Here is a 9,173-nt window from a genome sequence, read left to right as displayed (position 1 = left end):
CATAATGCTATGCCATCGTAGAGTATGATAAATAGAAGCCCAAAGAAAAATTAGGTGGTTCAACATGTATGACTGCCCACACGTACCCTAAAACTACGTTTTCCGAATTCCGATATGCGATACCCGGGTAGTGTTCGATGTGCTTGTGCAATTTTATTGTATGAGCAAAATCGTCGCCTCTTGGAGAAGTAGATCCAAGCGCACTCTACGGAATCCTGATTCATTTTGCCTTTCTCCACCTTTAAACAACGTATAACTTATATACGTACGAATTACAAGTCAAGTTTTGTATATCTGGGTTCGTCCGTCTAATATCATTAAAGACAAAATAAACTCTATTTCTTAAATTTTCTTCCATCGAATAATACAAACCTATTAAAATGGGTCACGGTTTCGGTGGCTTGGCCAAAGTGAGGGGGATCATCTTCTACAAATTATCCCCTTTTGAACAAAAGGCCTTCGCTGGAGTTATTTCGAAAGGGTTCCCCAATACGATTAAGAGAATTTCTGAAAACTTTTTCAGAGTAGCACCACGTAATAATACTAAAATATAATATAATGGTCTTAACTTAGCATTCTTGGTAATTAATTCCACGATCTGCATTGCAGCATTCATCATGTCCTACATCGTTTTTACCGAGACGGAAAAGAAACATGAGCTCATGATGAGGAAAAATCCTGAAGATTACGTCAACGATGTCTAATAAACTTATAAATCTTACAGCCTTTACTAGATAAAAACTGCCCAGATCAGAACATCGACGCGACTTTGACGTAAACAAGATGGACGCCACAACAGTCACTTTAGTAATTATGTAGAGCATAGTTAATTCATATAAGTAATTACGAGAAAAATGTAAAAAAACAAATATGTGTGGACGAATCTGGATAAAGCTTTCAAATTGTATAGAATCAGAGATGAAAACCTGTTGAAAGAAATATATACTTCTGATGTGAAATAAAGTTGGAGAGAAAACTGAAACATGTAGTTGTTGATTTAGAATGAATTATTTACTTTGTAAAATGAAGATACAAAATGTGCAAGTCTTATGTTGGATATATAAGTATTACAAGTTTTTTTTATAGCTTAATGTCTTGGACCTGGAGGGGCTGGAACTTGGAACAAATCCTTGTCGGGGTGTTCCCGATTCCATTTGCTCATGGCTTGGTCAAATACAGTTTCTGTGTGTTCACAAACAGCGACAAGGTCTTGCAATCCTTTACGAAGCGTGTCGACGACTGATGTCCCTGGTGTGGTTTGGATTCTGAGATGCATCTCGTCTTCAGAAGGGTGAGGGATAGTGTGGCCGATAAATTTTACTTCAGGGCTGTAATAGGGAAGCAATTATTTATAACTTCATTATGAATCTGCATGATTTCCCAATTCACATGATATGTTAGGTATAAAATTGTTTTATAAAGATAATGGTATAACTGAAAAAATAAATAATCTATGCACAAATCATGTAAACCACAGAAATACACCTTTTTGGGTGAATCACATTTTTGAAAATCTTCAATCTAAGGACACTTACTAATGAGATATTACAAATCGCAACGCATTCCCCAACGTGTGCCCTTCATTCTTGAAAATAAATGTTTTACAAGACCCGTCTGTAATGATGCTTGGTGTAATCTAAAAAAATTGATATATAAACTATCAATGTTATGTCATCAAGGAGTAATTAGTATTCACACGTGTATTTCTCACCGCAGTCAGAAATATCTCCTCTTCCTCCTCCACTTTTGCATCTTCTGGGGTGTCTGTCGGTGGGTTTTCCATGTCCAAAGGTTCAGCAGGCTTCTTGGTGGGTGAGGTCGATGTCGACGGCTGCGAAGCTGCTGTTGCTTTCCCCCTCTTCGATTGCTTACCTCCGCCACGACTGCTTCGGGTAGCACGGTCAGACATTTTCTTGATGAAGAAATAATTAACTGGTTAAACAACTAGTATTTTTACAGAACTAAAACGTAATATTTGTATAACTGCTTACAAAGCTAGGCAGGGGATTCTTCTTGAAACTTACCTCAGTAGGATAAGGTTTTGTCTGTTAAATTTAAAAATCTAGAAGAATCTAAAAATCTAGTTGAGTTCAATTAAATTCAACTCAAAACTCTTCACACACGTGCTTTTTGATCAGAGAGTGAGACAGATGCAGTGCGCCAGAACTGTGGGGAATGAAATATTTTCTTCAGTCAGATTTTTGTGATTTTGATTTGACTGATTAATCTCGTCCTCTATTTTGTAGTTAAAAAACGGCATAAAGTCACGTCGTTGTTGTAGACTAGTCTGACGATAATTTATCGGAATTCGTTCATTGTCCTTTTTCATCGATCCCAAATTTGGTTTTAGTTGATAAATAAATGCGAAGAGCAATATTTCAAATTCCTCTCCGCCGAGCTTCCTCTACCGTTCAGGAACAAGAAGGTTGAACAGTTTAGAACGATATTTACAAGAATTCGATCTCGTTGCGGTTAAAGGTTCCGACTTGCTGAGTTGGTACGCCTGTGGATGGTCACGTCAGGTACGGATAATTTGTATTAACTTTCTGCTTTATATGTGACATGACACTCGCATCGCATTAACTTGCAAAATCGTAGTGCCAGCATTGGCGACATAATACCTTAAATTGTCAAGCGATCACAAAGTATCATTAGTAATGATTCATTGCTCACTTTGTGTGTCAAAAAAGACGATCAAAATGTAAAAAATGACTAATTTGTGACCTGACATGCATTAATAGTATATTTCCTTTATTTTTTCTACAGGTTCACTTGCTGCTAAATCAATACAAGCTTGGCGAAGTATTAATACCAAAATCTCGTATGTCAATACCAAGTAATTGTAATAATCATGGATAACGATGATATGGAGATGGACAGCCAGGAAAAACCAGCACAGCAAAATGGTGTGGCTGAAGCACTTTGTTCTTATGACACGCCAAGCTATCCCGTTCTTCCAGCTATAGAGATGGATGACTGGCAGTACGTTATGAGACGAACAATGCAAGAAATCATCCCTGGGTTGTATCTTGGTCAGATAACACTATTATATAAATAACTATACCTGTTTGTTGCTGCTACTCTCATTTAAAGGTGTGTTGTTGAAGACAAACATGTAATCATTAATTAAAGGTCCCTATGCTGCTGCTGCCAAGTCAAAGATGCAGGAACTCAAAGATTCTGGAATATCTCACATTGTCTGTGTTCGTGAATTCCGTGAAAGGAATTTGATTCGCCCGAATCATCCAGATGATTTTCAATACTTGGTTGTAGAAGTAGAAGGTATGCCATTACAGATTTATTCAACGTGTATATGTAGGTATGAATTAGGTATTCATATTATGTTTTAATGCTCATCTCTTAATTTGCAGATAGCAGCATGGCCAATATTATACCACATTTTCGAACGGTAAATCCATTCATCAAATTCGCTTTAAACAATGGAGGGAAGGTGCTGGTTCATGGAAGTGCTGGAATTTCTCGTTCTGTAGCCCTCGTGATTGCATATATTATGGAGACGTAATTACTTATTCTTTAATATTACATATATATATCACATATATATTACATTATATTTTTAATACTTAGAATATAAACTAACGGTTGTACTTTCACTGTATCAGATACGGCGTGACTACACAAGAAGCCCACAAATATGTTCAATCTATCCGATTTTGTAGCAATCCAAATGAAGGCTTCATGCATCAACTTCGAGAGTATGAACCAATTTATCGCGCAATGCACGTCGTCCCCCGAGCCTTGCCAAGTACTCTACCCACTCAGAAATCCTGTAAGCGCAGTCTCGATGAAGATGAGGATTATCACAAAGGCCCCAACAAAGGGGGTAAGTTTTAGCCATGGAAGATTTGCTGTTCGTGTTTATTATCAACCAACCATCATGAAATTATTTTAATTAGCGTCCCATTATCGCTCTAAGCATGTTTTGTTATTACTAATTACTGTCGTGATATTTTGTTACAACTCAAAAATTATTTAATTAATATGCTTATTCGCATTTTTAATATGATTTGATAATTGAATATGTAATAGGAGAGATTATCATGTTTTACATACAACAAGCTTTACCCTAAACTTGTTACAGTTATCAAAATTATTATGTTATATATGAGTAAAGCATCTGTGATATGTTCTTAATGATGAAATCCAAGATAATCTTAACAATGTTATAGTTGTACTTCAAAATGCAGGACATTGTTTTTTAGCAAGTTTTTTAGCGCTTTAAAATTAGGCATGACACTTGTACTACATGTGAACATGTACGTTTTGTGGTAAATTTTAATATCAAGATTGTGTTAAACAAATTAAGTTGCGCCGTTATGAAATTTGAGCTCAATATTTTTTAAATCAACCGTTACCTTAAAATACTTTTAGCAGATTTTTTTTTGTATATCGGTCATATACTTTTCGTTTATATGTATGGAGAAACTTTATTACTGAGCTCATGCATTGGTGGCCCTTATTTTATATTTACTCCTATTCAATTTTTTGCGTGTCCTTAAATTATGTCGAACCTTAATCTTATGCGTGGATGACAACTTTCTGTAATTTCTTGTTGTTAGTTGGTGCGGCCTCGATGTCAGAGCAGATGAGAAAATGAAAAAGTTTTTGAGACTTGCTGCTACTCTTTCAAATCATACTGATCACTATTACCAAAGTCGAATGATGATGATCAACCGTTGTAATCTCGATATTAATTTAATTTGGTAGAGTTTGAAAAATGCTTTTTGCTTACTACATCTATTATCCAACACTTTTAGTATTACTTACTATGCATTGAACTTAGAATTTTACCCATAACATGGTCCCTTATTGTTTATGCATACTTGTAATTTAATTAGAATACAAATATATAACCAATACAGTAAGTGAGAATATAGAGCGACCTGATACTCATACATGTAACGACAAGCGAGAAATAAATATTTTGTATGTTAGAATAGTCTTTATATAAAAACGAGAATTTTTGGTGCAAGAACCGATTATTAAATCACGGGTACGTAAAAGACAAATGAGCATAACGCATAGTCAAATGTTAACCAGGACTTCAAAAATCATAAATTTATTCGCCCATAGTTCACATAAACAAAGACGAAAGTTTAAGTTTAAAAGTTTCTTAATCTTCTTCAACAACCGTCTTTTCGGAGACGTAGAGACCATCCAAGAATTTTCGGATATCCTTATTCTTTACTGTCGTACTTTGTTGAATGAGTGCAGCTAAAATTAAACACAACAAAATCTCTAGTTAGTTACTCAGGAATAACAACAAACATATTTGCCCCTTTCATTTTATTAATGTATCTGTATTTGTTCTATTACCCGATCTTGAAACAGCCTCGATAGAGTTTCCTTGAATGATCAGTTCGTCCTTCTGCTTCTGGGAGTTAGTGACCGTGACTCCCTTGGACATCTTTACATTTCGAATATACTTCTCACCCAAGAAATTCCTCACCTACAGAATAAAACAGGAAAAGATACATCAGTTAAATTAAGATTTAAGTTATCAAATTGACTTAGCTCACCTCTACAACGCTGTTTTTCTCCGTGGTGACACAATTGATGGGGAAATGGGCATACACACTCCTCATCTTGTATTGGAATCCCTGTAATTAAAAACAAGACCTTAATTCACATCCCTCTATATACAATGACAAGTCCAAATAACCTCACAACAAACAAATCAATTAGTAAGCCCCACACTAACCTTGGTGACTCCCTTGATCATATTTTCGATATGACTGCAGACCGTCCTCACAGCAGCGATTTCCTTCTTGGAGCCGAACCATTTTTCCACCTTGACCGTTTGTGGGTTCTCCACGTTGATGTCGATGGACAAGTGACGGAACGTGCGGCGAAGAACTCCTCGCGGTCCACGAACGCAGACCCGGCGACTCTTGGCCGTGATCGTCACACCCTCCGGCACCTTCACCGTCTGATTTACCACGATCTGCTTCATCCTCCTTTTGTGCTTATCTTACTATTTTTTTGGAAATTCACAAAACTTCCAACCGGCCTTCTTCTCAACCTGATGGATTAACTAACTTGTGAGAAAGAATGAAATGCAGCCAGCACGAGAGAAGGAGAGAGACACCAAAAAGACCACGTTGGTTGGATACGACCAATGGTGGAGAGATGGCGAGGAGCTCGGTAACTCGTCACTTGCGGTGGTTTCCTAATCTACGTGTATGTGAGTGAACGAGGAGTAGTGAACCGGTGCTACCGGCCCCAAAAAATCCCACTCTGCCCAACAATGGAGCGGGCACAGTTTGAGAAGTGAAGAGAAAAATTAACTAAATTAATTAAAAGTTAATTGTCACATCTTCACTCCATCAAAATTCACCACTTTTTTATCTCCTCACCTCCGACGCAGTTTACTATTTTACCAACTTGTGAAAAGGCTCAAAAAACTGTGTTTAGATTTTCTCAACTCGTAATTACAATGTTTAAGTATATACTAACTATTTTATACACCTTGTATTGTTGGGTGGCTACGTTGGTACGTCGAGTAGGAAAAGTGTTTATGCGGAAGGTTACCAGGTTGACGGAACTGCAGAGAATAGTTTATGGGGAGGTTCTTGGGTTTCGGAGAATTAAAAGAGTTGGTATGTTGTTATATATTACTACGTAGGCTTAATTATATGGAAATAGGTCCATCTTATTTACAAGATTATTTGTACTTGCAGAGGAATCACTGATGAGATCGAAAAATCCTGATGTTATAAGAGCCTTGGAAGAACTGGATTGCGGTGTTCTTGACGGCCGGTTCGAAGCCAGAGGTACCAGAAAGGTGCTGGTAATGAAAGCAACGGCAGATATCTCTACGGCCAAAAAAATCAACATGAAGTTGCATTCACGGTATGTGAATGGCTTATTATTGATTAATTCGTTTACTGTGTCATCAAACATAATGAACAACTATGTTTAATGTACACCCTAGATTTGTAAATGGTTTACAAGAATGCTTGGAAATGATTTTCGCCTTCAAATATTTATGTGCTAAGCTGAAAGTCCTACGTGATACGCCATACTCTTCAGATAAGGACGAAGATGAAGACAAGGTGAATGCAATGCATGCAAATATTATTAACCAAGCTTCAAGCTGTGCGAGCTTTTGAGTAACTAAATGCTTAATATCTATTTTCCCTTTTTGTAGCTCCTTCAATTATGGACTAAAATGATGAAAGGAACGGAACTAAGCGGGAGGAAGTCTAAGCAATGGGAAATACTAGGTTTTCAAGGAAGTGACCCAGCTACAGACTTCCGCGGAGGAGGAATTTTGTCGCTAGATTCGTTAAGGTAAGTCCAATGTAAAACCACATTTGTTACAATTAATAATTTGAAATGGTATCTATTCAAACTTTTCAGTTTCATTACCTCGAGGTATCCAGAAGTTTCTCAGCGACTACTCCATAATTCGCACCACCCTCTCTATTCGTACCCGTATGCTCTCGTCGTTATCCAAATCTCTTTTCTGGCAGCCAACTTGTGTCTAGAAGGAGTTGCAAAAACGCACTTCTATAATCGGTATCCTGTAATTCTTCGTTTGGACAGGGAAGTGAGTCCAATGGATAACGTGATGTGGAGAGCTGAGCTAATCAAGCTCTTTCACGAATTTACTACATCACTTTTAATAGACTTTGATTCCTTATGGATGGCAAGCAAGCCTAAGAGCATTATGGCTTATTCTGAGATTAAGTCAGTTTTTGACAAAACAGTCATCAAAAAGCTCAAGTCGGATACCACATGTTATCTAATCGAGGTGAGAACGATATGATCCTATCTTATCCTAGTATCCTATCCTATTCTATGCCTTGTATTTTCCTGTAATTGTCCTGTTCGCTGGTCCAGTATTCAAACTGGCAGTATAGTTTGTTATACAGATTGTAATTTATTAATTTAAACTTTAACCTCGAATTCTAGTCATTGTATCTCGGGAGTTTTTTATATCATGTTTCGTTTATTGTTTTTATGCAACTTTAAATAATGTTTTTGCAATCGTAATAACGGTTTCATGTTACAGAGTAATAATTTAAATTACTGTGGAGAAATGAAGTAAACAAATACAAATTTACATATATACATCACATCACAGGTTTAATTAATTCTCAACATACATATGTACAAAAAAATTTACAATAATTATAGCGCAGCTTCATCAAAAGAGCTTCATATAAACCGGTCTCCTCGGTTCATTTCTTCTTTTTAGAAATATAAGTATGAAAAATATTTATAATTTCTGACTCTGCAATCACTTCATACTCTTCCGGGGTAGTAATCGAGAGGATGATGTGGGCTGCCAGGATGTGCTTACAATAGTCTTTCTTCCCCTTGAGGTACCCACTACACTGACAGATCGACTTTCCTGGAGAAATGTAGTACATCTCCCCCTTTTCTGGCTTGCCAAGCACCTGAATCAAGACCTTGTTGGAGGAGGAACTCTTCAGCACCGTCACATGATCATTGTCCACCAACTCGAAAACTTGGAAAATGAGGGAGCCAAACATCCAGTGAAGGGATATAGCGTCCTGTGGTAGAACTAGCAAGAAATCAAAATTTATCAATCAATCACCATACAAAAATTAAGACATAATTCGTAATTTTGTTATCATTAATTAATGAGGGTATTTACAATTGTCTTTGTATCCTTGTATCGTAAAATAGTTTACAAAGAAAGGACCAAGCTTCGTAAAAATTTTAAGCTTACAATTAGTAACGCGATTTTTAATGACAAAACCTTACGACGCTTGCAAAATATCGTAACGTATTTCACGATACGAAGAATATTAAGGATAGGAACGAATCATGCATAAATCATGCATTAATTATTGCTTACTTACGTTTCCCATGAATCCTATAGTTTTTCATTGCCTTTTCAAAGACTACTATTTCGAAGGAGGATAAGAAACCAACAGCTGGGTTGGAAGGGGGGTGGAATATGTTTTCCGTCTCAGTCGCAGATGTGCTACCCATATATGTGTGACCACCAACTAAATAAAAATATTGTCCAGAAACGATAAAAAATAGTAAACAAAGTGCAAAGTGAGAAAGTGGAAATGCGCCCAAATCCGGGAGGCTGATTGGTGGTGGCTGCTGGTCTCAAATCTGCAGCCCGGTCAGTAACCGACACAAAGAAAACTCTTCTCTTTTTCTCCACT

General features: G+C 36.8%; 6 protein-coding genes across 8 annotated transcripts; 3 read left to right on the top strand and 3 right to left on the bottom strand.

The window, feature by feature from the left end:
- Positions 1–267: 267 nt before the first annotated feature.
- On the top strand, positions 268–982 carry LOC110850822 (cytochrome b-c1 complex subunit 8). The gene is made up of 2 exons (XM_022098398.2): positions 268–534; positions 610–982. The coding sequence occupies exons 1-2, from the start codon at positions 381–383 to the stop codon at positions 702–704; spliced, it is 249 nt and encodes an 82-aa protein (XP_021954090.1). The 5' UTR covers positions 268–380; the 3' UTR covers positions 705–982.
- A 7-nt stretch (positions 983–989) lies between these two features.
- On the bottom strand, positions 990–2,172 carry LOC110850820 (DNA-directed RNA polymerases I and III subunit RPAC2). Of its 2 annotated transcripts, none has more exons than XM_022098394.2 (4): positions 2,025–2,172; positions 1,712–1,912; positions 1,536–1,636; positions 990–1,328 (listed from the first exon to the last, which is right to left on the bottom strand). In XM_022098394.2, exons 2-4 carry the CDS (start codon positions 1,907–1,909, stop codon positions 1,088–1,090), a joined length of 540 nt encoding a protein of 179 aa, XP_021954086.1. In that variant the 5' UTR covers positions 1,910–1,912; positions 2,025–2,172; the 3' UTR covers positions 990–1,087. The 2 variants fall into 2 exon arrangements, with proteins under 2 accessions (XP_021954086.1, XP_021954087.1); XM_022098395.2 differs by having other exon boundaries at positions 1,992–2,131.
- Positions 2,173–2,206: 34 nt separating this feature from the next.
- On the top strand, positions 2,207–4,981 carry LOC110850818 (serine/threonine/tyrosine-interacting protein B). The gene is made up of 6 exons (XM_035852887.1): positions 2,207–2,522; positions 2,767–2,821; positions 2,881–3,032; positions 3,133–3,282; positions 3,372–3,519; positions 3,624–4,981. The coding sequence occupies exons 1-6, from the start codon at positions 2,510–2,512 to the stop codon at positions 3,853–3,855; spliced, it is 750 nt and encodes a 249-aa protein (XP_035708780.1). The 5' UTR covers positions 2,207–2,509; the 3' UTR covers positions 3,856–4,981.
- Positions 4,982–5,053: 72 nt separating this feature from the next.
- On the bottom strand, positions 5,054–6,088 carry LOC110850819 (60S ribosomal protein L9). The gene is made up of 4 exons (XM_022098393.2): positions 5,723–6,088; positions 5,541–5,621; positions 5,338–5,470; positions 5,054–5,235 (listed from the first exon to the last, which is right to left on the bottom strand). Exons 1-4 carry the CDS (start codon positions 5,972–5,974, stop codon positions 5,135–5,137), a joined length of 567 nt encoding a protein of 188 aa, XP_021954085.1. The 5' UTR covers positions 5,975–6,088; the 3' UTR covers positions 5,054–5,134.
- Positions 6,089–6,252: 164 nt separating this feature from the next.
- Positions 6,253–8,102, top strand: LOC110850817 (ELMO domain-containing protein 2). The gene is made up of 5 exons (XM_022098390.2): positions 6,253–6,620; positions 6,702–6,873; positions 6,956–7,076; positions 7,172–7,314; positions 7,384–8,102. The coding sequence occupies exons 1-5, from the start codon at positions 6,458–6,460 to the stop codon at positions 7,790–7,792; spliced, it is 1,008 nt and encodes a 335-aa protein (XP_021954082.1). The 5' UTR covers positions 6,253–6,457; the 3' UTR covers positions 7,793–8,102.
- On the bottom strand, positions 8,086–9,121 carry LOC110850821. Of its 2 annotated transcripts, none has more exons than XM_022098396.2 (2): positions 8,856–9,121; positions 8,086–8,554 (listed from the first exon to the last, which is right to left on the bottom strand). In XM_022098396.2, the coding sequence occupies exons 1-2, from the start codon at positions 8,986–8,988 to the stop codon at positions 8,208–8,210; spliced, it is 480 nt and encodes a 159-aa protein (XP_021954088.1). In that variant the 5' UTR covers positions 8,989–9,121; the 3' UTR covers positions 8,086–8,207. The 2 variants fall into 2 exon arrangements, with proteins under 2 accessions (XP_021954088.1, XP_021954089.1); XM_022098397.2 differs by having other exon boundaries at positions 8,852–9,060.
- Between the last annotated feature and the right edge of the window lie 52 nt (positions 9,122–9,173).

This window comes from Folsomia candida, unplaced genomic scaffold (assembly GCF_002217175.1).
Source record: "Folsomia candida strain VU population unplaced genomic scaffold, ASM221717v1 Fcan01_Sc006, whole genome shotgun sequence".
NCBI classification, from domain to species: Eukaryota; Metazoa; Arthropoda; class Collembola; order Entomobryomorpha; family Isotomidae; genus Folsomia; species Folsomia candida.
This window is presented reverse-complemented; position numbering and strand designations above follow the sequence as displayed.

Coding starts and splice junctions, on each gene's coding strand:
- LOC110850822 (XM_022098398.2), top strand. CDS start 381: ATGGGTCACGGTTTCGGTGGCTTGGCCAAAGTGAGGGGGATCATCTTC. Junction 535..609: donor CTTTTTCAGAGTAGCACCAC/GTAATAATACTA, acceptor TCTGCATTGCAG/CATTCATCATGTCCTACATC.
- LOC110850820 (XM_022098394.2), bottom strand. CDS start 1,909: ATGTCTGACCGTGCTACCCGAAGCAGTCGTGGCGGAGGTAAGCAATCG. Junction 1,637..1,711: donor AGGAGATATTTCTGACTGCG/GTGAGAAATACA, acceptor CAATTTTTTTAG/ATTACACCAAGCATCATTAC. Junction 1,329..1,535: donor CGATTTGTAATATCTCATTA/GTAAGTGTCCTT, acceptor TCCCTATTACAG/CCCTGAAGTAAAATTTATCG.
- LOC110850817 (XM_022098390.2), top strand. CDS start 6,458: ATGTTTAAGTATATACTAACTATTTTATACACCTTGTATTGTTGGGTG. Junction 7,077..7,171: donor AGGACGAAGATGAAGACAAG/GTGAATGCAATG, acceptor CCCTTTTTGTAG/CTCCTTCAATTATGGACTAA. Junction 7,315..7,383: donor TTGTCGCTAGATTCGTTAAG/GTAAGTCCAATG, acceptor CAAACTTTTCAG/TTTCATTACCTCGAGGTATC.
- LOC110850821 (XM_022098396.2), bottom strand. CDS start 8,988: ATGGGTAGCACATCTGCGACTGAGACGGAAAACATATTCCACCCCCCT. Junction 8,555..8,855: donor CTATAGGATTCATGGGAAAC/GTAAGTAAGCAA, acceptor ATTTCTTGCTAG/TTCTACCACAGGACGCTATA.
- LOC110850818 (XM_035852887.1), top strand. Junction 2,822..2,880: donor AGTATTAATACCAAAATCTC/GTATGTCAATAC, acceptor GGAGATGGACAG/CCAGGAAAAACCAGCACAGC. Junction 3,283..3,371: donor CTTGGTTGTAGAAGTAGAAG/GTATGCCATTAC, acceptor CTTAATTTGCAG/ATAGCAGCATGGCCAATATT.
- LOC110850819 (XM_022098393.2), bottom strand. CDS start 5,974: ATGAAGCAGATCGTGGTAAATCAGACGGTGAAGGTGCCGGAGGGTGTG. Junction 5,622..5,722: donor TGATCAAGGGAGTCACCAAG/GTTAGTGTGGGG, acceptor TTTTAATTACAG/GGATTCCAATACAAGATGAG. Junction 5,236..5,337: donor CGAGGCTGTTTCAAGATCGG/GTAATAGAACAA, acceptor GTTTAATTTTAG/CTGCACTCATTCAACAAAGT.